Source organism: Musa acuminata, chromosome BXJ1-6 (assembly GCF_036884655.1).
Source record: "Musa acuminata AAA Group cultivar baxijiao chromosome BXJ1-6, Cavendish_Baxijiao_AAA, whole genome shotgun sequence".
NCBI classification, from domain to species: domain Eukaryota; kingdom Viridiplantae; phylum Streptophyta; class Magnoliopsida; order Zingiberales; family Musaceae; genus Musa; species Musa acuminata.
The window spans coordinates 4682501-4708493 of NC_088332.1; the positions used below are offsets into that span (position 1 = coordinate 4682501).

At 37.8% G+C, this 25993-nt stretch overlaps 3 protein-coding genes across 4 annotated transcripts in view; all 3 read left to right on the forward strand.

Annotated features, from left to right (window-relative positions):
• Window positions 1–5266, forward strand: part of LOC135675752 (probable mitochondrial adenine nucleotide transporter BTL1) — a 6007-nt gene extending 741 nt beyond the window's left edge. The window contains exons 2-5 of the mRNA XM_065186218.1: window positions 372–466; window positions 2380–2713; window positions 4217–4454; window positions 4740–5266. Coding sequence (XP_065042290.1) covers window positions 372–466; window positions 2380–2713; window positions 4217–4454; window positions 4740–4990 — 918 coding nt within the window. The 3' untranslated portion in view covers window positions 4991–5266. The remainder of the gene's footprint in view (window positions 1–371; window positions 467–2379; window positions 2714–4216; window positions 4455–4739) is intronic.
• Window positions 5267–6633: 1367 nt separating this feature from the next.
• Window positions 6634–18546, forward strand: LOC135581648 (protein ACTIVITY OF BC1 COMPLEX KINASE 3, chloroplastic-like). 2 transcript variants are annotated; one of them, XM_065186219.1, is made up of 19 exons: window positions 6634–6792; window positions 7399–7564; window positions 7657–7884; window positions 8437–8523; window positions 8709–8798; window positions 8876–9002; window positions 9163–9263; window positions 9377–9545; window positions 10362–10483; window positions 10910–11038; window positions 11155–11253; window positions 11578–11635; window positions 11708–11783; window positions 11909–12035; window positions 13550–13707; window positions 14599–14671; window positions 14765–14959; window positions 15629–15722; window positions 17519–18546. In XM_065186219.1, exons 2-19 carry the CDS (start codon window positions 7490–7492, stop codon window positions 18352–18354), a joined length of 2844 nt encoding a protein of 947 aa, XP_065042291.1. In that variant the 5' UTR covers window positions 6634–6792; window positions 7399–7489; the 3' UTR covers window positions 18355–18546. The 2 variants fall into 2 exon arrangements, with proteins under 2 accessions (XP_065042291.1, XP_065042293.1); XM_065186221.1 differs by having other exon boundaries at window positions 7666–7884.
• Window positions 18547–18917: 371 nt separating this feature from the next.
• On the forward strand, window positions 18918–25958 carry LOC103986888 (uncharacterized). Its single transcript, XM_018827573.2, has 19 exons — window positions 18918–19509; window positions 19591–19818; window positions 20160–20246; window positions 20353–20442; window positions 20518–20644; window positions 20730–20821; window positions 20913–21081; window positions 21208–21329; window positions 21501–21629; window positions 21739–21837; window positions 21963–22020; window positions 22094–22169; window positions 22277–22403; window positions 22969–23126; window positions 23213–23285; window positions 23384–23578; window positions 24003–24096; window positions 24978–25723; window positions 25822–25958. Exons 1-18 carry the CDS (start codon window positions 19435–19437, stop codon window positions 25715–25717), a joined length of 2739 nt encoding a protein of 912 aa, XP_018683118.2. The 5' UTR covers window positions 18918–19434; the 3' UTR covers window positions 25718–25723; window positions 25822–25958.
• The last annotated feature ends 35 nt before the right edge of the window (window positions 25959–25993 follow it).

The following is a 25993-nucleotide window of genomic DNA, read 5'->3' on the forward strand; positions in this document are numbered from 1 at the left end:
TTCGACCTTTGCAATCTACCGATCATGGATTATTTTCTTTTGTATGCTTTGTGCTTGTTTTTATGTCTAACTACTACTGATTCTCGTCTCTGTTCCCAGAACAGAAAACAGTTGCTGTTACTTCATCTGCCTCAATGCTCCTTTTTTAGTTTTGCTCTGGTCGAAGTAGAATCCAGTGGTGTAAAAGTTCACATTTGTTATTGTTAGGATCTGTTTTGTCACTCGCCAACCGTAAGGAATCTATGAGGTGCAACTGATGCTACTGTGTGTCCATAGATTGATAACAACTTCTCTTGAACTGCAAACTGTGAATGCCAATGAGAGATTTACCTGGCTTGCTGATGTAATTGGTGTTGCATGCTTTGCTGCAGAACTCATTTAGGAGGAGAGAACTGTGTGAATTTGTCAGTGGAGCATTAGCTGGTGCCGTCACTAAAGCAGTTCTTGCTCCTCTAGAAACCATCAGGTTTGCCTCTCTCTCTCTCTCTCTCTCTCTCTCTCTCTCTCTCTCTATATATATATATATATATATATATATATGTGTGTGTGTGTGTGTGTGTGTGTGTATACATATATGTATATGTATATATATATACATATATACATATATACATACATACATATATACATATACATACATATGTATGTACATACATATGTATGTACATACATACATATATATATATATGTGAACTTTGTGAATTTGTTCTCCCCTGGGGACTTTGAAATGGTTTAATATTGTGAGAGCATCAGTGCCACTTTGAAATTCAATTATGCATTATAATCAAGGCATCATATCATCTACAGAAATGATTCAGCTTGTTCAAGTATGTCAATAGATGTGCTATTCTGAAAGAAGATTTTCTTGACACTGGGATCCAACCACAGCTGCATCTAAGATTGACATGCTTTTCTAATTTGCATCATACTTGATGTTATGCTAGCTTTGGTCTATTATTATAAAAGTTGATTACAATTTTAATTTAATGACATTTATTGTCAGTTCGACAAATGTCATGCTTGAGCTATATCTTCTATGATTAAGTTTGTTTTGATTTGTGGGAGCTATAAAGCAGCTTACATCCCGTTCTTGTCTATATCCAAAGACATGTAAGCTTTTCTGTTTCTATTTTGATTTACCAAATCTCCAAATATTTGTTTTGATAAAAAATGGAATGAAATGTTTAATTTGGTAAGTATACATCAAAACCTTGTGATGGCTGAAGAAAGAATAACATTATATTATGCCTATGATGGGTATTAAATTAGCCTTAGATTGTAAGGAGAGAAAACATGCAATCGGAACATCATAAAGATGATCCAGACCCAGTTCGCACCTTCACTCTTGCCTAGCCAGGTGGCATCTAGAGAGGCTTGTGAGGTGTTTTGGAAACTCAAATTAGTCCAAAAAAGTTGTGTATCGTAACGAGGGATGAGGTCTGAAATCAAATTGCTGCTCCAGTCCTTAATTTTGTATCTTGGTAGTGAATCAAACCAGTGATGACAAGGGGTGTATTTGGTGATGGTCCTATTTGTGATTATACTTATAATTACCTCTGGTTATATCAATGCTTGAGAAGCTGTTTTTGATGTCCGAATCTGTTTGAACATATGTTTATAGTACATGACTAACTGATCCACAAGATGAATAAAAATGGTGAAACACATCTGTGGCATCGCTGTGATTCAGCTTGATCAAGACAACAATAATAACAATAACAACAACAAAGTCATAAATCCCAATTATTTGGGGTCAGCTACATGAATCTTTTGCCGTCATTGAGATTTGTAAAAGATCATCTATTTAGTTAAGTTAAGAATAGTTAAATCTTTATTTATGATTTTTAAAAATATTTTAGGTCTTCTTTTATCTCTCCTTATACCACTAATGGTAATCATTTCACTTTTTTCAACTATCACATCTGTAGGTCTTTTAAGCACACATGGATAAAAATAACAAGTATTATGCCATCAAGCCACATCCTCCATCACTTTTAGCTGCACAATATTTTTTTATTCTTCCTTTTATTTCTGGTTAGATATTTACATGTTTGGCAAATTCTTGCTAGTACTTGACATCAAGACGAATTTGCCATTATCACTTGATTCATTCTTGACTCTTGCCCAAGCTATGACAAGTTCAGCTGTTTGCACTTTGAGCTATTAAATTTGTCTCTATCCCTTATAATTCATGAGTTTTTCTTTACTGCTACTGAGAGTTGACCTCAGGAACTTCTTGTTTGTTTCTGTTTGTTATTGATGTTTACTTTGATATGATTAGTAGGGTACTTAACTTTTCAAGATAAGAGGCCTTGACAACCATGTTTTTGTTTATGCATTTTTTGGCATATTACTAATTGTATAAATAATTTGTTGCAGGACAAGGATGGTTGTTGGAGTTGGATCCAGGCACATTACTGGCAGTTTTCTAGAGATCATTGAAGAGCATGGCTGGCAAGGACTTTGGGCAGGAAACGCTGTAAACATGCTCCGCATCATACCTACTCAGGCTATCGAGCTTGGTACATTTGAGTGTGTAAAACGAACTATGATATCTGTACAAGAGAAATGGAAGGAGCACGGAAGCCCAAAGGTGCCGATTGGCCATATCAATGTAGATTTATCCTTTCTATGCATCTCTCCAGTTGCTGTTGGTGGTGCTGCTGCTGGCATTATAAGCACAATCATCTGCCATCCTCTTGAAGTTCTCAAGGTATTAGATCATGATGTCAAAACTGATGATCTTTGATTTGTTGCCCTATAACAATGACTTTATAGGTTAAGGACTTAACTAAGATCCATAAGTCCTCAATGTCGCTGACAACTATTTTTCAATCTTTTGCATCAGAATATTAGCTTAGATTTGTTTTCCATAACTTTTTATGTCATTCTCATTTATCTATTTATCATATATATATATATATAATTAATTAATAAGAAAAACCATTTTATTTGGGAAAAAAATCATGTACAGAATACACAACCTGTATTACTGTTAAAAAATCGGTAAGAATAAAATTTACAAACCACAAAAGACGTTACTTAGTTCAGGTACAATGCTTAAAGTTTTTACAGTGTCTTCTACATCAAGTTTGGATAATTGTCAGATGACTCAGAACTTCAGGATGAATACTTTGAAATGATCTTTTTAACTGTTCATCTGCTACTCAAATAATCTATTGTTCCTTTTAACCCATAGATGATATACTGCTGCTGCAAACAATCTTTACTAAAGCTCTGTGACAGAAAAAGGAAAGTACAATGTGATAGAATAGCATTCCTTTTATTGATCTGTCCTGTGTCAATGATACCCTTTCATGGCTAACCATGAGGCAAAAGAGTATCAGAATGTTGTAATTTCTGTGCATTTAGTGAGAAAATGGTAGTTCCATTTTCTTGTGCTGACTTCCATGTTCGATTCTCTTCTATCTTCATCAGATAACAATGGACAAAAGACTAAAATATAGGGGTCCAAATTCTGTTCTGAATCTCAGTGCCTCATAAATTCTGAAACAATCGTCGCATTAGTGTAAAATATCCTGTACTGCCAAATCTAACTTCATCTGCACAAAAGACAGAATAAAGTATGTGGTAAACTCTGCCTTGTGTTTTTCAGGGAGTGAGGATGTTTGATGTCAGATCACCTAATTTCAACTACTTAAGCTAATCAGCATATTCCTTATGTAGATTGGTGAAGTTTCTCACTTTAGTAGTGTTGGATTATGGAGAAGTTTTTTTTAAACTTAAAAAGTCCTGGATGTTTTAGGAGAGAATGATAACTTCCCTACTTATATCTTCTTTTGACAATTAAGCTAAATTACTGTACTAACTGTGGCCAATTCAGCATGATGAGAAAAAACCTCTTGGCTACCTTTCCTGTGGACGCCTTGGTGGTTCAGGGAGTTGAAACTATGTCTTGAATGATTTGGACCATTTGGTGAGCCCATTTGCTTTTGCACTTGGATAGAGTGGCAGAAGCAGATGCTAAGCCCAGCATGATGAGAAAAAACTAACTTTATTCCCTTTGGTAGTATTGTGGATATGGATTTAATCGAATGTGATGCTCTTTCAGGTAATGGTGAAAATGTAGAATAGTGCTGTAGGTGACTATACTTTTTATTCTATTTCTTTTATGTTCATTTTAACATCAAATTGAATGCTATATACAACATTTATTTCAAATCCTCTCATCTTGCTTTGCATCATGCTGCTATAGGATCGTTTGACTGTGAACCAAGAAGCCTATCCCAGCATCACCCTTGCTTTCAGTAAGATATACAAGAATGATGGCCTTGGCGGTTTGTATGCTGGCTTATCACCAACATTAATTGGCATGCTTCCATACAGCACATGTTACTATTTCATGTATGAGACCATGAAGAATTCTTACCGCCAAGCGAAGCAGAAAAAATCTTTGAATCGAGCAGAGCTTCTGGTTATTGGGGCTCTTTCTGGTGAGTGTTTAAAAGCTGTTGGTTTACTTGGATATTTTGTTTGAATTGTTCACTAAATGGGTAACAAACAAAAGGTTTCTAAAATCTACGGCAACAATAACCACATATTTCATTTTGCATGACAATTTCTGGTGTTTTATGTGGCACGCCAACTACTGAAAACTCCACTGCATTTTTTGTTCCACAAAGGAAATGTGTGTACTCTTAATCGCTAGATTTTTGTGACTGGTAATGGTAAGGGTGTATACATTTAGGTGACTGCAATAATTTCTTCATTGTCATTAGGTTTAACTGCAAGCACCATCAGCTTTCCCCTGGAAGTTGCAAGAAAGAGGTTGATGGTTGGATCCCTCCAAGGGAAGTGTCCGGCCAACATGGCAGCAGCATTGTCCGAGATCATCCGTGAGGAGGGCCTGATGGGTCTCTATCGAGGATGGGGGGCGAGCAGTTTGAAAGTCATGCCTTCGTCAGGCATCACATGGATGTTCTATGAAGCATGGAAAGAAATTCTGCAAGTGGACTTACCGAACGTATAACAAGTAACAGATTGCTGCAAAGACTGCCTCATTCCGATGGCATAGATGTTCTATGAAGCATGGAAAGAAATTCTGCAAGTGGACTTACCTCACCTCTAACAAATAACACATTGCTGCAAAGACTGTCTCATTCCGATCACATGGATGTTCTATAAAGCATTGAAAGAAATTCTGCAAGTGGACTTACCTCGCCTCTAACAAATAACAGATTGCTGTAATGACTGCCTCATTCCAATTGCATGGATGTTCTATGAAGCATGGAAAGAAATTCTGCAAGTGGATTTACCTCATCTCTAACAAATAACAGATTGCTGCAATGACAGCCTCATTCCAATCGCAATACGGCTAGCGTGTGGACGGCGGTAATTTTTTATTAAGTTCCACCCATGCTAGATTGATGCAGTAGAAGTTTGGGAACAGTCTGGTGTAAGAAATCAGTTTCAATCCAGTGTGCGGGTGATGGTGAAATTTTTTTATTCTTTAACATGGAAACCGACGACTTTGCTACTAGATTTTTTGAATTATCAAATAAAAACTGATATTTTTTTTTTCTAAATCGTTCTTGTTTACAGTATTCATGCTTGATATAGACTCACAGTGTTTGCGATACAGACTGTGACTAACAAACAGCAAAACAGTGTTGAGGTTAAGCATTTCGACCCTCCATTTGAATTCCATGAAGGGTTATCCATAGTTTGTAAGCTTTTTACTGATACATGGGCAAGGTTCTACAGCTTTTGTCCAATCACAGGTTGTTCTTTCTGTTTCTCCTATGAAAAATATGCTGCCAAATCTTGAAACTGCAGATGCATTTCTTGTTCACATGATTTTATAGTGGCAATTGCTGAAAGGAGCTCAAAGTAGTATATTTGAGATAATTATTTTAGGTGACTGGAATTAGATTCTTCCTTGCTAGTTGACTTTTGACGTATGAAGACAAAAAAAAAGAAAGAAAAAGCAAGACATCAAGTTTGATTGGCAAATCAGAAACTTGGGCACAAAAGACCGCTAACGTTATGTCTTCATAGCCTCTTCAAATCATGGACATCAACTTCACGGAAACCGCATGATCACATCCAATGGTCATGATCACATCAACTTCCCTGGTTGATGGTGCGGGCCCCACAGGAAGCTCTCAGTCCCTCAAAACTTGGCCTCCAAGTCATAACTTGAACCCGACTCGAGGTTGACCGATCTATCGGGCCCACCAGTGAGCGTCCGGCAGCCTCTCAGGGTAAGTGAGGCAGGTAAGCCAGTAGGTGCGTCTAGCCAAAAGATATATATGCTTTTGTTTAGGTGCGTGTTTGCCTGGACCACGTGGCGTTTTCTAGATCAAAAGAAAAAGAACAGCACATTTCCTACCCGCTAATCCTTGCATACTCTGTAATCGGACGCATTATGGTGGGCCCCCAGTCGGATTTATATCGGTCCAATATCATTATGGGTATGTTGACGGGCAAAATGCGTAGAAAGAAAAAGTAAAGAGGGAGCGAAAAAAACCGCGAGCGGGGGACCAAAGAGAGGGGAGTAGGAAGGCGCCGAGGGACGAGATCTCACGACCGGAAGAACGGACGGTCGAGATCTTCTACCTATACGGGCCCACGCGGGTCGACAGTGTCCTCATATATGATGCGTTCCTCTGCCCACACCTCGTTCCCTGCGGTCCATCGTGATAGGCGTCCCCATCTCCGTGAAGGTCTCCAGCACCGTCGTCCTCGGATCCTGCCCTCGGCCGATCGTCCCCTCTTCGTCTCCCAATTCAGGTGTTCGAGCTCTTCGGCGAGGAATCCCTGCGATCCAAGGTTTGATGTTTGTCTTTGCTGTTGGTGGTGTTGTTTGGATTTCTCCGGGTTCTGATCGTTCTGTGCGAAACTAATTGCGGTTGAGGAATTCGGCCGGTCGTCTTTTGCCGATTATGCTCAGGATTTGATTCGTCTTTGTCCGGCTTCGTATCGATTGTGGTTTTCGCTATCCGATTTGTTTGTTGTTCGTCATTATTGAAGTTTGCTGGCTAGTAATTGGGTGAAATGAATTTGTTTAAGATGATGTGTGCCATGGTTTTGATGTCTCTGCGTCTTGAGCTGTTCACCGGAATCTTCTTGTTGTGGTTGCTTTAATTGGGTGATGATTCTTTTATTGCTTTTGTGTTGTTGTTGTTTTTCCTCTTTTGGCTCCTGACATATCCAAAGTTCCTTCCCTTTGATGTATACATGTGTTTGCCACAAAGACTTTCACAAGAGGAAATAAAGGGTAAATACAATACAGATAGAGAGCTCAACATATTCCTGCACCAGAAGGCCATCTTAAAGTAGCTAATCTGAAGGACTTCCCAGCTAATTACGATGTACCTTCGCTTGGACCAATGAATGTATATAATTACTGCTGTATTATTGGTTGTGTTTTTGTAGGAGTGCAAAAATCAGTGGTGTTCATTTAAATTCATAGTCAAGAGGTACCAAGATCATCTACTTGTGCACCTTCTGTGTCTTTCAAAACCTAATGGGATGGGGAAACATTTACAAAAGGCGCCTGAAAGTATTCACTCTAGCATTGGTGATATACCTCGATTACAAGGTGTGCTCGGCCACCATATTATCATCTGAAATTGATTCTCGTTTTTCATCCATTTTAGCAAGAAAAAATACTCAGATTTTCTAGTATTATAGGCTGTGCAGAAAAGAGAGAAATGGTTTAGTAAAAGCAAAAAGGAAGCCTTATGGCAGCGAACCCATGAGCGAAATGCTAAACGTGTTCTCAATTTGATGATCGAGATGGAAGGTCTGTGGGTAAAACTTGGTCAATATTTATCTACCCGAGCAGATGTTCTTCCAGAGGCTTATATATATCTTCTCAAACAGCTGCAGGACTCTCTTCCTCCTCGGCCATTGAAAGAGGTAACTTGTCCAATGTGAATGATTTCGTCAATACCTATATACTTTTACACAAGCAATGAAGATAGTTTGGGTGTAAATAAATGCAAGAATATTAGTTTATAACTTTTTCTTGCTTTGCATTTTATTTCCATCAGTACCGATCATTCTCGTAACACACTATGTAGCTGCCATGCTTGATTATCATTCAATTGCTGATTACTGGTTAATTCTTTTCTAATGAAAGACTAAGGTGAAATGATGTATGCTTCAGTTCCAGAGAGTACTCAACTGACTTGGTTGTGCATAATTCTGTTTAAGTGGATCCGGGGACTAGTGACACTGGGAAATGTTTCAGTGAATATGCATGTACTATAGTACGTAAATATACATTTTGTCACATGTAAACTGCACAGTATATATACCAGCAAGTGCAAATCAAATGAACAACTTAACAAACATTCTTAGTGAATAAACATTCATTTCTTTACAGTTAACATATGCATTTCACAGAAAGTTGAGATGTGAAAATTGGTACTGCCATCTATGATTCTGACATGTATGTTATTTATTCAGGTTAGCCAAACTATAGAGAAGGAGCTGGGAAAATCTGTGAATGATATTTTCTCTCATTTTGTCGAGGCACCCCTTGCTACTGCATCTGTAAGATCACCCGACTAAGTTATAAATATATTGATCCAGAAGTAACTTTTGTTTTACGTGCTTATATTTTGTCTTTGCTAGTATGACCATAAGTGTTTCCTTGCCCAGTTATGTGCACTTTGCATTGTTTGTAGAAGTTAATTCTCAAAATATCCTGTAGATTTTTTAAAATTAGTTAAATGCAGCTGGCACAAGTTCATCGTGCAACTCTAAGGGATGGGCAAGAGGTGGTTGTTAAAGTTCAACATGAGGGCATCAAAGAAGTCATCTTAGAGGTTTATAATTGGAGTCTTGACAAGATTACCATTAATTAGAGTCATCTAGTAATTACATTATCAAAACTGATCTTCAGGATTTAAAGAATGCAAAATCAATAGTTGACTGGATAGCCTGGGCAGAGCCACAATATGACTTCAACCCTATGATTGATGAATGGTGTAAGGAGGCACCTAAAGAACTTGATTTCAATCAAGAAGCAGGTTAGTCTGATATGTTCATTCTAGAAGTTTGTTTTTCATCCCTTCCATCTATTGATACCTTGACAATTAATTATTATTTTAAGTTACAGCAGTCCTTCACTTCTTAGTAGCAAAACTGCAAGCACAGGTTTATTGACAATCATCTTATTTTTCTTTGTAGAAAACACTAGAAAAGTCTACAAGAACCTACGAGTAAAAAGTGAGCATGATGACATAAATTCTGTGAACAGAGTAGATGTACTGATCCCAGAAGTTATTCAGGTGGAGTCCTATGATTCAGATTTTTTGCTTCAATAACTTTTATCAGTTAAACAATGCCTTCTGATATTTTCTATTTTATTCACAAAATTTGTTCCTTAAATTGCTAATAGCAGTCATCTGAGAGGGTCCTCATTCTGGAATATATGGATGGCATTCGTTTAAATGACAAGGCATCACTGGATGAATATGGTGTGGACAAGCAAAAGCTTGTTGAAGAAATTACATGTGCATATGCTCATCAAATATATGTTGATGGGTTTTTCAATGGTGACCCACATCCAGGTATGCTTCCTTGTGGCCATTTTACTTCTTTTTTCTTTCGAGTATTTTGAACTGAGAAGTGGGTCACATGCTATTTTGCTAGCAGATATAGCTGACAGTCAAATTTCTGCTAATTGGTAAATATTGCCAATTTCTTATTTGTCTTCCTTTAATCTAGGGAAAAATAACTAAACTCCAGTAAATTTATATACATTGGATGCAATTGAATCTTGTATAAGAAGAATGCGGGCAATGACAAATTTATCTGTTACCATGGAATTTAATAAAATATAATCGTGCTTCTAGTTCATTCCAGCCAACCTATATCCATTGCCATGCTTCTATACAAATAAGCGAACTGAGCTATTATCCAAGGTTCGCAATACCGTACCGTACCGGTATTTCGACCTGGGCTCGATACTGGTACGGTGTACCGAGCGGTACACCCAGGTGCACCGAGCACTGTAGCACTGCAACAGTGTACTGATGCACTGTACTACTATTATAATAGTGCACTGCAACAGTGCACTGTACTGCTACAGTGCTATAGTGCACTGCTACAGTCGGATCGGTAGCGGGCGGTCCGCATACCGTTGGCCTGTTGGACCGGTATGTACTACCCGTACCGGGCGGTACAATTCGGTATGGCAGACCTTGCTATTATCAGTGGTTGGTGCCACTTCTACTCTAAAATTTTGAATCTTGGTATATCTTGACATGGAAATTCTATCTATGTAGGCATTTCTCTTCCCTTTTCCTATAATAAGAATAACTTATTGTTGATCATATATCTGCTAAAGTGATGACATATCAATTCTTGGTGGCCTTTTTTTGTAGGAAATTTTCTTGTGAGCAAGGAACCCCCCCATCGTCCAATTCTGCTTGACTTTGGCCTTACTAAGTTGATATCAAGCTCTATGAAACATGCACTAGCAAAAATGTTTTTGGCATGTGCTGAGGTAAGTACCAAATAAAAATTTCAATGAATGACGTTCTACCTATGTTGAGCTATACTATTACTTGATCATACCTATGTGTAGTGAACCAATAAATACCGATTGGTACATACTAGTTCAACTGGCATTTAAAATTTTGTTTATATATACATCTAAGATATGTTTACACTTAGGTATATATGCATAAATCTATTTTGTCCATTTGGATGTTATGCAGTTGCAGTTAAAAATGCCCTATAGAACTAGATTTACTGCATTTTTCAGCTGCTACTACCTTGTAGGATTTTTAAAGATGCATTATTGAAGATGTTAAAAGTTCAAATATGCACTACTATACTTTTGTCATCATATGTCTGTTAACAGGAAAGTAACAGTCTCTATCTATTCTTTAAAATAATCTTTATTACAGCATAAAATGTTCTATGGCAGGGGGACCATGTAGCTTTATTGGCAGCCTTCACAGAGATGGGACTTAAATTGCGCCTTGACATGCCTGACCAGGCTATGGACATTGCATCAGTATTTTTTCGCAATTCCACACCAGCAAGTGAAGCACTTGTGAGTTTAATTGCTGTCTGCTTCAAGATTGATGGTTTATATTTTTCTTTTCATTTTGGAAGATTCAAGTGAGATTCATAGATCAAGTAAATAATCCCATGCATTCTTCTATGAAGGAAAATGTGAAATCTTTGGCTGATCAAAGAGAGAAGAATATGAAGTTTATTCAAGAAAAGATGAAGTTGAACAAAAAGGAAGTTCAGCATTTTAACCCTGTAAGTTCAGTACTTTTTCCAAAGAGCTATTTATAAGTTCTTTTTGATAATTTATTTCATGGAAGCTAACAGGAATAAGTCGTATGCTTTACATATATATAATCTCGTGTATGCATAAATCTATATATCTATGTATATGAATTTTATTTTCATATGTATACTCCTAGTAGTTATTTAGGGATTTATATACTACACAAATTATACATGCCGACATATGTATGCATTTAGGCAAGCTTGAATTCTTTGTGAAATTAGGCAAAATTCCCTTTAAAGAAATCGAGAGACCATATTCATGTTGCAAAATTGAAACTTTGCCTTCTCCAGGTTGATGCTTTCCCAGGTGATGCAGTTATATTTATAAGGGTAGTAAATCTTCTTCGAGGTCTGTTTGGACTCATCTCTCTCTTAGATATTATATGTGAATGCATTACAGATGAAAACGATGCTTTTTCAGGGCTTTCTTCTACACTTGATGTTCGTATTGTTTATTTGGACATCATGAAACCATTTGCTGAGTCAACACTACTAGGGTGAGTATCTCGGTTGCATGCTGTCACTGTTAAACTCCATTTCATTTTCTTATCTTAGGATTGTCATATTATATATCTTGTTTCTTTCTCTAATTCCCAACTTTATGTGAAATTATGGGCATCAGAAGCATCAGGACTGAGCCAGCGTTGGATACCCAATGGATTTATGATTCACCAATTCACTCTGATGTGGAGGCCAAGTTGAGGCAGCTCCTGGTTGAGCTGGGAAATGAGAAAATACTTGGGATACAAGTAGGTTTAGTGTACTTTATTAATATGCTTCTTCTTGACTAAAAAATAAAAAAAATGTTATTTTCTTTTCTCCCTTCTGATTGGCTTACATAAATGTAACTTTAGAGGTTTAATGGGTTGGAATTCCTTCAGCTAACGACAGTGATAACAATTCTTTTTCATTTGACACATTCATTTCTCTTGCTATCTGATATTCTTTCTTAGTACCCTTTGAAGAAGTGATTTCTATTTTCTATGACTTACTTGTTAAAGATTAAGCCTTGGATTATCAGAAGTTCTAATAATTGTTGGATATTTGCTTGTTTCAGCAATCAAGCCTCTTTTTCTTAAATTTTCTTGACAGTTTTAGAATGGCAAACTTTCATGTCCTATGTCTCTAGGAACTTTCATTTTACATTGAACATTAGTAATTGACAATCATGGACATTGAGATGACCCTGAGTACTGAATCAGAAAAAGAATTCTTTATATTGGAAGAAACTGAAAGTAAAAAAACATTAAAATCATCCCAACACAATCTAATCCATGTATCATGATTGTTTAATTTGGACATAATTTTGATGGATGGAGCAGACCTTTGATCAAATAGTTTGATTTGGAAAACTCAGTTTGTTTGAAAGAAGAATCAAGGTAACTGATAACAAGAAGATGCTAATAACCATTCTCACCTGTTGGATTGAGTGTTTTTTCACAGAAGAGGAGCAGATGGTATTGACATTCGAATTATGGTGGCAATGACATGACTATGATGGATGTTAAGTATCTTAATGAGTTTGTTATGTGAATTAAGATGTGATAGCATAGATGGATAGATTGTAAATAAGGTAGAAGATTCATTGAGATATGAAACATATCATTAGGAGTTGTTGGATAATTGTTCTTTCGAGGAATAAGGCACATGTGGAAGATTGCCAGGTATAGATGGCTGGAGAAAATGGTAGTTGTTTGGGTCTACAACTTCTTCAAATGTTTCATGTTTAGATGAAACATTTTGATGGTTTGAACTTTGAAGTTGCTTGTTGGTTGATTATAAGTAAAATATAATGCTCAATAAGTTCTCAATTTTCGTAAGTCTGTGTAAATAATGTGCATTCTTGAACATGATTTACAAATATGAAAAGTATAAATACTGAATGGCTAGTTCATAAACTATGCAGCAAGCGTGCAAGCAATAAAATTGTTACGTATATGAAGGTTTTCTTACTATCTAGGGACTTGACTAGACATGTTTTTGGATTATAGACTAAGTTCTTGAGATATTCTATCAGTCTATCTATCATGCAGTCTGTTGTTTTACTCTTAATAGATTGCTTTAGAAACTGGGGAACTCTATAAAAATTTGGTGATACAAGATTGTCCCCAGGCAACGATACACAGATATAATTTCATGATCGGTTCAGCTTAATGATTTCTTTTATATCCTTTGTTCTGCTGCAGAAGATCTCTGATGTCTAGTAATCCAAGTCATCTTTGTTTCATTTACTTACCTGAAACACAATGTCTGACATCTTCAGGTGTGTGCATACAAAGATGGAAAGGTCTTAATAGATACTGCTGCTGGCATGCTTGGGAGATATGATCCTCGACCTGTTCAACCTGACACCTTATTTCCTGTCTTCTCAGTAACAAAAGGAATCACTGCTGGGATGGTACATTGGCTTGTGGATAAGGGGTATGACATTATCATATATTTTACTTTCAGTACTGAATGGTATCTAGGATTCTAGTGTAGTTTTGTTAGAAACTGTAATAGTTATTTTAATGGTGATTGCGTTGATAATATGGTGGGATTTCAAGAAAGGACATTTGTTGCATATTGCTCAAGTGGTCATTCAAAACTAAGTGACAACATCAAACCAAATATTTTATCTAAAGTTATCTTCTGTGACCTAGTGCAATGCTAGACCAAATCAATATAGATCTTTGTCAACCTAACTTGCACAAATTTGCTATCAACTATACTTCATGATCTACTTTATGTTCCAACTATACCTGCTTGCTTACATTTCTTTCTTCTAGCATCAAGTCAGAACATTTTTCATAGGATAGGATCCATAATGGGTCCAGTGCTACTCTTTATTTTAGCTAATTCTATAAGCTGGATTTGATTCCTTGACTACCACTTATGGAGTCATGTCCTGCGTAATTTCAGGTCCATTTACTTTTTGGCACCACATTTTTAGCCTATGAACGGGAGTTGGGGAATTTCATGTCCTGTGCGTGCGCGCGCACATACAGACACACACACACATACAATGATGAAATTGTAGATTATCATTTCTACTAGTCTTTGTACGTGATCTTATTGAAGTCTAAGCATCCCTTTGTATGATGTAGGACATAGCCTATTACACTTTAGAATCGTGGAAATGCTTTGTTAAGCATGAAAAAATTAATTATGGTGATAGCCTTCTGAAAGACATTTTTGTTTGTAGACACATGATCCTATGCAACATTTATGGAGCTTGGCATTTGGCATGTGCCATCACTATCCTCAATGTAAAAATCCAAATGATATTCTAGTTATGGAAGCTTTAATGAAGATCAATTTTTTTTTTTGCAGGAAATTCAAGCTTGATGAAACCATAGCAAATATTTGGCCAGAGTTTAGTGCCAGCAAAAAAGATATGATAAAGGTGAAGGGCACATTAGATTCCTGAAAATGATTTTTGTGAGCTAAAAAATATGTTGTTATCTCGATTTGTCATTTACTTCCTTTCCTTTTTTAGGTTCATCATGTTCTTAACCACTCATCTGGTTTGCACAACGCTATGTCTGATGTAATGAGGACCAATCCTTTGCTACTTTGTGACTGGGAGGAATCTCTACACCGTATTGCTCAGTCAGCTCCTGAGACAGAACCAGGTTCCCAACAACTATACCACTACTTGTCTTTTGGTTGGCTATGTGGTGGTGTAATAGAGGTATTTTACCACATATTACTTTACTGAAACAAGTATCTGCTGTTAATCTTTGGTTATTACAAAATTAGCAAAATTTATGTTGCCACATTTGATATAGCTGAAGGTTGAGTACTGTTTTTCACCAAAAATAAAAGTTCATCTTGTATTATGTAATGTGCAAAAGGTATTATTATGAAAGAAAAATAAAATGTTGGTACCAAGACTTCAAGCTGGTATCATACCAACTTGTACCAGTGTACCGAGTGTTAGTATGGCAATACATATTAAGCTTTGGAAAGAGCTTGAAAAAATGTAAAAACAAAAAAGAATACCTAGTACAGGGTCTGTATCATCCTATACCAAGCAGTTCAGGACCTGTATCGTCCTGTACCAGTTACGAGGTGATACAGGTCCTATACAGGGTGTACTGGATGCTAGAGGTCTTGTATTGGACGATACAGACCTTCTATCAGACATAGGGTTTCATGTCCCTAGTCTGCATAACTGAAAGCTACCACTTCTACCATATTGTACCAAACAGTACTGCAAACCTTGGTTGGTACACTACAATAGCTTGACAGTCTTGACCAGATATTGGCATATTTTTCTTTGTGTTTCTTTTATTGTTTACCGGAAGTTTTAATCTTGTTTTGTATTAAATATTGAAATAATGAATATCTTTTGAAACAGCATGCATCTGGAAAGAAATTTCAAGAAGTACTGGAAGAAGCTTTTATTCACCCTCTCAATATTGAAGGTGAACTATATATTGGCATTCCTCCTGGTATGTACAAATTTTCCTTTATTCTTTTTGGTTGAAATAGGTCGTCTAATAATTGACAAGTTTGGTGGCACAGGTAGACCTTGACAATATGTAAAAGGAATAATTGATGAAATATGCAACTCTCGGACATTAGTGCTTGGGTACAGTAGATAGAGATTATTGTAAAAACAAGTGATGCCCAGTGGCTTCACTTGTAGTTACAATTATGAGAAATGACCACAACATAATCTTCAGTTTGCATGATAAAGAAATAGTTAATCCAATAAACTACAGATGGTCCATGTTGAAGCACATTGGTTCCAGTTATTTATGTTCACTTATCAACAAACCTGCCTCAATTCTAATAATTTTTTATACCTATACACAATGCCTATTACATAACCTATTTGAGTCTAATATGTGCATATACAGAATTTTTTCAATCTTCCCATGTATTTTGTGGATGAACATGTTTTAATTGATTGTGTTGTCAAGTCATATTAAAAGGTTTGACTGTTTCGAGATTATCTTTAACATGAAATGTATGATTTTAAAATAACTTATTGTTCATCTTCATAGTGTAGGACATATATGGAAAGATTTAATAGAATTTTCGCATTCATTGCTGGAACTCATAATCTGAGGGAAGGGAATAAACGTGACAAATCTTCTAGAAAATTGGTATTGAAGCAACAATAACTTTGGAGAAACAAAAAAGAAGAGTTTAAGAAGATAATTGGAGAGGAAGGAGATTAGAGAAGAGGAAGAAGATACCCGGAGTTAAGTCACATTTGATTTTGGGCATATGTGAGTTAACTTCACTAGTATTTTCAAGAAGTTCAATACACCATCAATATCATAAAAATAAATTGGTAACTATTTTTATTTATACTTAATAGAGGCTATTCTACATTAGATTTAAAAAATAAAATCAGTAGCCAATGGCTATGTATTATCTAAAGGCAGAATGCCTGTGTTTAGATATTAGTTAATGAAAACAATCAGCCAAGTTTTTCCTCAATTTCTTTTGGTTTCCATCGGATCTTGAGAAGCAAAAGTTATCTAGTGCTTGAAACCTTAAAATCCTCACCTTAAAAAATTTTGTAATTGGGATCTAAATGTCTGCTTCTATTGAATAAGAATATGTAATTGGTGCAGGACCAGTCCGTATGAAGTCCTCCATATAAAACCCTTCACAAATGACTAGTAGGTTGCATCTCTTTCATTATCTTCCCTTGAGAATCTTTCCTATTATGTGGACGACATTATTCATATTTTTAGTGTAGGTTTAAATCTAGGCCTGATACCAGTTTTGACATGGGACCAGTATGGTACTGGTTTACTTGGCAGTTTATTGACCTGCACCTCTATTACTAAAGATAATAAAAAGATAAATACCAATTGGTACCTAAACATAGGATAAATACCAAGCGGTATCGGAACATAGTCTGCCACCAGTCCTTGGTCAGGCCAATAAACACTGGATGATACATACCTGTACAACCAACATTTGAAGCCTTATCTGTTATATTCCTTCTAGAGTCCACACATTCAGATCCTATAGACAACTCAAATAAGAATCTGTAAATATTTGATCTCCTAAAGATCTTCTAATCTTTATGAAGATCTTAACAGCCTGATGCTTGATAAGTTTATGTTGAAATTGACATCTTATAAAATATTGCTTTGTTGTATTTTTATCATCTAAAATTTTCCATATTCCTGTTTTGTCTCTTGTTTATATAATTATTTGCCTAAAGAGTAAATATCCATATCCATTTGTCTGAAACCTCACTAAATTTTGGATTTCGTTCCAGGTGTAGAGTCTCGGTTGGCAGCACTCACACTGGACACAGAAGATCTACAAAATCTCCTTGAAATGAATGGCAGGCCGGAAATGCCATCCAGCTTGCAGGAGGGTAATTTAGCTGAGATCGCATCTGGCGTTCCTGTGCTCTTTAACACACTAAACATCCGGCGAGCCGTGATTCCTGCTGCCAATGGGCATTGCTCGGCTCGTGCCTTGGCACGCTATTATGCTGCCCTTGCTAATGGTGGATCCACTCCTCCACCTCATTCACTTGTTTCCAAGCCTCCCCTCGGAAGTCATGTACATGTTCCAACATTTCCTTCCTTCAAGCAACCCAAGAAGAAATTGAGAATCAAGGAGATAGATAATCCAGATACACCGACCAAGAAGACCGATGGCTTACGTCGCAGGGGATGTAGCAATAGCAGTAGTCCAAAAAATAACAAGGCTTATAACATTGTAGACAACAACATCGACAATGATGCTCAGAAAAGTGTCAAAAGAATATTTAGCAGCCCCAAGATCCATGATGCTTTCATGGGTGTGGGTGATTACTCCGACATGGTTATTGCAGACGGTAAATTTGGGCTCGGGTTTAGGAGATTTAATACTGCAGCTGGTAATCCGACGAGTTTTGGCCACTCTGGAGTAGGCGGATCCACTGGATTCTGTAATATTGAGCACAATTTCTCAATTGCAGTCACAGTAAACAAGATGTCACTTGGTGGTGTTACCAGAAGTATAATTCAGCTGGTTTGCTCTGAGCTGAACATTCCTGTGCCCGAAGAATTCTCGAGGTTCGGGGAGAAGGGACCCGACATGCAGTTCAATCTGGGTCTGTAGCCACAGCTTGTCACTAACAAGCCTCTCCAGTTTATATACACAGGTTTTTCCCTTTAGATATTATCCTTCCTCACAGTGAAACACAAAATATAGATCCACAATTTATTTTCCTTTTAACTTTGATGTTATTGTAAACACCATATTTGATATTAATGCATAATTTATATTACCATCAGAAGAATAGAGGATCAAGTGACTTGTGTTATCCTCAATCAAAAGATCTAGAGTCTTTTTGATGCATGAAAGATCTACAGTGTCTAACGGCCTCCTTCATATCAGCCTTGGCATTGATGTCATGAGGCTTTTATGTTAAATATTTGCAGATTGTGTGAAATCAACATGCTTCCAACAGATTCTCACGAGGGACTATATTTTGTTTCAGCTTTTTATCCCTGCTTAATTTTATAGGCTCATTTCAATTTGCAAGCAGAATCTAGAGAATGATCTTTTGACCCTTACCGAACTATATCTTTGTAGGAAGCTTTGGTATTTACATCAGTTCAGCTTTTACTTTCCAATAAGTATTTGACAATTACTGTTCTGACACATGTAAATTGCTTAAAGGCAGATTTCAACATGCAGTAGCAAACACATTAATATGGTTTAATAAACCAGTAATGAAATCCCACACGAGCATTCATCCCGTCGCGCAAAACAAAGCTGCTCTCAGCATCTCTCTCACCTTGGCGCTCAAGCCATGAACTGTGATGAGGAATCGACCAAAAGGGATCCTATCCTGCTTTGCTTGTGGCCGCCGTGCTGAGGTCGATCCCAGAAAGCAGCACCTTGGTGCTCAAGGCACAAGGTCAGCTTTTGAGGATTCCTGACGGTACCGTCCATCGACGAACGGAGAAGGCATCCTTCTTTGCTTCGGTGGTGGTTCCGCCGCAACCTCTTCCTTCCTCCACGAGCAATGCCTTCTAATATGCTACGGCTGCGCCTCCCTGAACACCTCGTCAGCTGCAGCCCATCGATCCATGAATGTATACGTCTCACCATCGATTTGAGTCGATATAGAAGTGCAGACATCAGCGGATCATCTGTCTGCTTCCGCACCTTCTCCGTCTTCCGGAGTTCCTAATGGGATGGGCGACTCTCTACAAGCGGCGGCTCAAAGTATTCACCACGGCATTGCTGATCTACCTGGACTACAAGGTGCTCTGTGCCGCCGGATTCGTTCTTGTTTCCCATCTATTGATTAGCGTCAGAAATCAATGGGGTTTTCTACTACTGTAGGCCGTGCAGATGATAGATAACTGGTATAGCGGTAGCAGAAGGGATGATCTTTGGGAAGGAACACATGAGCGGAATGCTAAGCGTGTTCTCGATTTGATGATCCAGTTGGAAGGTCTGTGGGTAAAGCTTGGTCAATACCTGTCCACCCGAGCCGACGCTCTGCCAGACGCTTATGTGCGTCTTCTCAAACAGCTGCAGGACTCTCTTCCTCGTCGGCCACTGGAAGAGGTAACTGAATGCTTCCATCAATAACTATGCAGTCTTTGAGTTATCTTGAACATGAAAGATAACTCAGGTGTTAAGTGGATGCAAGACTATGAGTTTATGCCCTCTTTTTATTGCTTCGAATTGACTTCTTCATTGTCATCATCATCAATCATCCTCATAATGCACCACGAAAATGCCAAGATGCATGATTAAAATGTGCAATATGCATCTGAAAAATGCTTCTGCAAATATACGATACAATACATCAAATTACAATGCGTAATATGCATTTCATGGGAAGTTTAGATGAGCATATTAGTAATAGTTTCTACGATGTTGATAAGTCTGCTGCTTGGTCCCAGGTTCGCCAAACTATAGAGAAGGAGCTGGGGAAACCTATGAATGATATCTTCTCTCATTTTGTTGAGGAACCCCTTGCTACTGCATCTGTAAGATCATTATAATATACTGGTCCATTTATATGCTTATACATTGTAAGTTCATTCTGGAAAAAAGAATCTCAGAATTTCCTTAAGAATAGAGAAATGCTTGCAGGTGGCACAAGTCCACCGTGCAACTCTGAGAGATGGGCAGGACGTGGTTGTTAAAGTTCAACATGTGGGCATCAAGGAAGTCATCTTAGAGGTCTGCAATTTGAGTCTTGACAAGATGGCAATTAAGTTGATTAGAAGTCTTCACATTAACAAAAGCCAATTTCAGGACTTGAAGAATGCCAAATCAATAACGGACTGGATAGCATGGGCAGAGCCACAATATGACTTCAATCCAATGATAGATGAATGGTGCAAGGAGGCACCTAAAGAACTTGATTTCAATCATGAAGCCGGTTGGTCTGATAAGTTCAGTACCTTCATTATCAATCCTTCTGTCAATACCTTGACATGTTAAGCTGCATCATCTTTTGTCTGTAGAAAACACAAGAAGAGTTTCCGAAAACCTGCGACTCAAAAATGAGCTCGATGGCATGAATAGAGTAGATGTGCTGATCCCAGAAATTATTCAGGTGGAACTACACAGTTATAGTTCTTACTTCAGCCACTCTCACCTGTAAAGAGATGCCTTACATTGTGTGCTTCTATAATTCCTGATGGCAGTCATCCGAGATGGTCCTTGTGCTGCAATACATGGATGGGATTCGATTGAATGATAATGTTTCTCTGGAAGCATATGAGGTGGACAAGCAAAAGCTTGTTGAAGAGATCACACGTGCATATGCTCATCAAATCTATGTTGATGGGTTCTTCAATGGTGATCCACATCCAGGTGTGTTTGCTTATGCCCACCTTTCTCACCATTCTTGGATCTTGGCAATGTTTGCTGTCTTGGGAGAAGAAAGAAGAAAAGCTTATGGTTGATCATCTATCAATTCTTGGTGACTATTTCTTGCAGGAAATTTTCTTGTGTGCAAGGAACACCCAAATCGCCCTATTCTGCTGGACTTTGGCCTCACCAAGTCAATATCAAGCTCTATGAAACAGGCACTAGCAAAAATGTTTCTGGCATGTGCTGAGGTATGTACCACAACTTTTCATAGAGTTTGGAACTTTGGAGTATTAAAATCTGAAATGGCAATACTGTTTTATGCATGATTGATGACTTGTGTCTATATAGTTTCTCTTTGAAACTATTGCTGCTTGTCCTTCAGGGTTATCTTTTTACAGCATGAGAATGCCCTGTGGCAGGAGGACCATGTGGCTCTCTTAGCTGCCTTCACAATGATGGGACTAAAGTTGCGGCTTGATATGCCAGAGCAGGCTATGAACCTTGCAAAAATATTTTTCCGCACTGCAGCGCTGCCAAGTCAAGCATTTGTGAGTGATTGCTGTCTGCTTCAAGATTGATTGTTTCTGTTACTTTTCCCTTTCATTTATTCCTCAGCTCAAGTAAACCATGATATCTTATATGCATTCTTCTGTCAAGGAAAATGTGCAATCTATCGCTGATCAAAGACAGAAGGATAGGAAGGTTATTCAAGAGAAGATGAAGTTGAACAAGAAGGAAGCTAAACACTTTAATCCTGTAAGTGCAACCTTTTTCCCCTCAGAGCTCTTTCTATAACATTTCTTCTTCAAGCATACTGTACACTATATATAAAGAGGATGAATCATGTTGCACAACATGCAAACTTTGCCTACCTTCCCCAGATTGATGCTTTCCCAGGTGATGCAGTTATATTTATGAGGGTGTTGGAACTTCTTCGAGGTTTGTTTGGACTCATCTCTTCCTTAGATGATGTGGTATAATGCATTACGAATGAGTAATTTTACTTCTTCAGGGCTTTCTTCAACTCTAAATGTTCGTGTTGTTTATTTGGACATCATGCGACCATTTGCTGAGGCAACACTACTAGGGTGAGTATTATCTGGGTTGCATTCTCTTCATTGTTAATCTTCATACCCTTTTTTATTTATCTTGTCTCTTCCTCTAATTCCCTACTTTGTGGAACTCATGGAATCAGGGGCATCAAGACTGGACCAGCAGTGAATAACCAATGGATCTATGATTCACCAGTTCACTCTGATTTGGAGGCTAAGTTGAGGCAGCTCCTGATTGCGCTTGGAAGTGAGAAAATCGTTGGGATACAAGTAGGTTTAGATTGCTTTATTAACTATATTGTGTCTGCCAAAATATAATCTTGCCTTTTCCTCTTCTCCCTTCTTTTTAGTAGTATAATTTATCAAAAATATCGTACAATTAATCTCAAAATTAAAATGAAATCAGTACTAGGATTTTGATTCATTAGAAAGCCAAGTGACTAATAAAAATACATATATTTCTCTTAATTGAAAATAGTCTTGGTTGAGGAACACTCGTCCTCAGGTCCTGACTATTTGTATGTATAAGAAATAAATGAAATGGACTAAAAGAAGAAAATATGTAAAAATGAGGGAAAGGTTGGTTGAAGAGAAAGAGTAGGCACTATATGAAAAAAATTGTAAACTTCAACACACAAGTATAAATACTGAACATCCAGAACATGCATCATGCAGCATGTTAGAAAGCCATAGAATTGTCATGTTCATGATGGTTTTCTACTTCAAGATGGATTCAGCATAATGGTTTCTTGTTTCACTTGTGCTGACAGATGATGATGCTTGATGCCTTCAGAACCAAGACCTGATGGTGCTCTTCTGTGGCTTTTACTTTCAGGTGTGTGCGTACAAAGACGGGAAGGTGATCATAGATACTGCAGCTGGGGTGATGGGGAGATACGACCCTCAGCCTGTTCATCCTGACACCTTGTTTCCAGTCTTCTCAGTAACACAAGGAATCACTGCTGCGATGGTGCATTGGCTGGTTGATAAGGGGTAAGACCAAGTTCAGTTTTGAGGTTTTGCAGCCTTCTTGTGCATGGAAGGAAACACATATCTAAACCTAAACAATCTTCTTGCAGGAAACTCAAGCTGGACGAAGCCATAGCAAACATTTGGCCAGAGTTCAGTGGCAGCAAAAAGGATCAAATAAAGGTAAACAAGAACACATCATGGTTCATGAAAAAGATTGATTCTTTGTGAGCTAGAACAGGTTGTTATCTGGCTTTACAACTTGCTTCAACTTCCTTCAGGTTCATCATGTACTCAACCACTCATCTGGTTTGCACAATGCTATGTCTGATGTCATGAGGAGCAACCCTTTGCTAATGTGTGATTGGGAGAAATCTCTACAGCTTATTGCTAGTTCAGTTCCTGAGACAGAACCAGGTTCCCAACAACTATACCACCACTTGTCCTTTGGTTGGCTTTGTGGTGGTGTAATAGAGGTACGTAACTTCTTGTTTCTTCACTGCAATAACAAGCTATACTAGTTTCCGTAATCTATCAGATCAGTATGATAATACTGAACAACACAGTGACTTGTAGTTATCAGTACTTGATCAGATTAGTAACACTATCGATCAGTTTATTAAATTATGTTAATCACTACAAAATTCATCAAAAATTTAAGCTGCCACATTTGACATATTTGAAGGTTGAGTAGTACCTAAAAACTTGAAAAGAAAAGTTTAGCTTTGGATAGTACCATGTGATGTGCATGCTATAATAGCTTGAGAGTCTTCCATGAATATTTGCATATAATTCTTCTTGATTTTTATTTTTTACCTTGAAGATATAGTTTTATTTTCCAGATTTCGTTTTCTTTTTTATTCTATGCTGAGATACTATATAAATATTTGTTTGCAACAGCATGCATCTGGAAAGAAATTTCAACAATTACTGGAAGAGGCTTTTATTCACCCTCTCAACATTGAAGGAGAACTTTATATCGGCATTCCTCCAGGTATGTATCCCATTTATGTCTAATATGTATATATATATTATAGCAGCTTCCCCTTGTTTATTTAGTGGATGGACATGCTTTTTTTGATTGAGAAGTCCAATACTCATGTTAAAATGTTTGATTTTTGTATATCTTTAAATGAGTGTAGAATTATTAAATAACTTATTGTTCATCATCATCATAGTGATGTAGGACAGATTTATGAAGATATTTAGCATATTATTGCTAAAACTTTTAATTTATATCTGATTCTCTTTAGGAAATAATACAAATATGAATAATAGATAAAAAAAAGAGAAGATGTAGGAATATTAATAAACAGGAAGGAGATATCCAAGTCAATCAATATCTATGGACCGATATTTAACTCGAAACATGTAAATTATAATTAATATTTATTCTTAAATCAGTTTTTTAGATATTGAATAGTACAAGTTGATAGATCATTTGGTGCACTAATATTATACCAATCCAACAAACTCCCAAAATTGGTATTAGACCAATATTTAAAATCTTATTCCAAATCAGACCTTTCATTTTTTTAGGATTCATTAGCTTCTTCAGAAACTTCATTAGAAACTACCAATATCATCAGCATTGTTATCAAAAATTCTTATTTATACTTAATAGGGACTGTTTTGCATTGGATTTTTCCTTTCTGGACATCCAAATCCTGTTGACATCTCAAAGAAGGATTTAAGTACATTTTAACTTTGACTTCCTAATGGTCTTCAATCCCATTCTGCTTTGACCACAAGAACACATCATTGAGGAAATAACTGGTACAGTAAAACAGTGATGATAGTGCTGTGTTTTCCTCTACCTCTGTTCTTGCAGAATGATGTCTCTGTAGCCTCGCTAACGTGTGGATTCCGTTTCAGGAGTGGAGTCTCGGCTGGCGACGCTCGCCGTCGACACCGAGGACCTGCAAACTCTCCTCGAGATCGAGGTGAGGCAGGAAATGGCGCCGCCCAGCTCGCACCAGGGCAACGTAGCAGATACGATGTCTTCCCTCCCCGTCCTCTTCAACAATCTCAACACCCGACGAGCCATAATCCCCGCAGCCAACGCGCACTGCTCCGCCCGTGCCCTGGCACGCTTCTACGCAGCCCTCGCCAATGGCGGATCCACCCTTCCACCGCACTCCCTCCTCTCCAAGCCTCCCCTCGGCAGCCATGTCCACACTCCAACCTTTCCTCCCCTGAAGCGTCCCAAGAAGAATTGGCGAGTCAAGTGGACACAGAACAAGAACAGCAGCCTCACAGATATCAGCATCGACGACGGTGGGCCGAAGAACACCAGAACCATATTTCGCAGTCCCACTATCCACGACGCTTTCATGGGCGTGGGCGATTACTCCGGCATGGCCATTCCAAATGGCAGGTTTGGGCTCGGGTTTAGGAGATTCAACACTACGACTGGCGATCTGAGGAGCTTTGGCCATGCCGGAGTTGGTGGATCTACTGCAGTCTGTGATACTGAGCACAACTTCTCGATTGCAGTCACAGTGAACAAGATGGGATTGGGTGGTGTGACAGGGAGCATACTGCAGCTCGTTTGCTCTGAGCTTAACATTGAGCTCAACCTTCCCCTACCTGAAGAGTTCTCCGGGTTTGGGTAGCTACAGGTCGATGAGAATGGCATGCTTCACATAATGTTCTTAGCTATATATATATATATATATATATATACATGTTATAATTTGATGTAATTGTAATGCATCAGGTTTGTGCAAAACCGGACCCGATCCGACCCGCTACTGTGACTCTGAACCCGGATGGAATCCTTCTCGGATCCGAAACGGGGTTGGTGAAACCCGATCCGACTCTGTCCATCGATATCTGCGCGCGCATACCGTCCGCATCTTATCCACAATTCCGCTCTGTGTCTATTTATC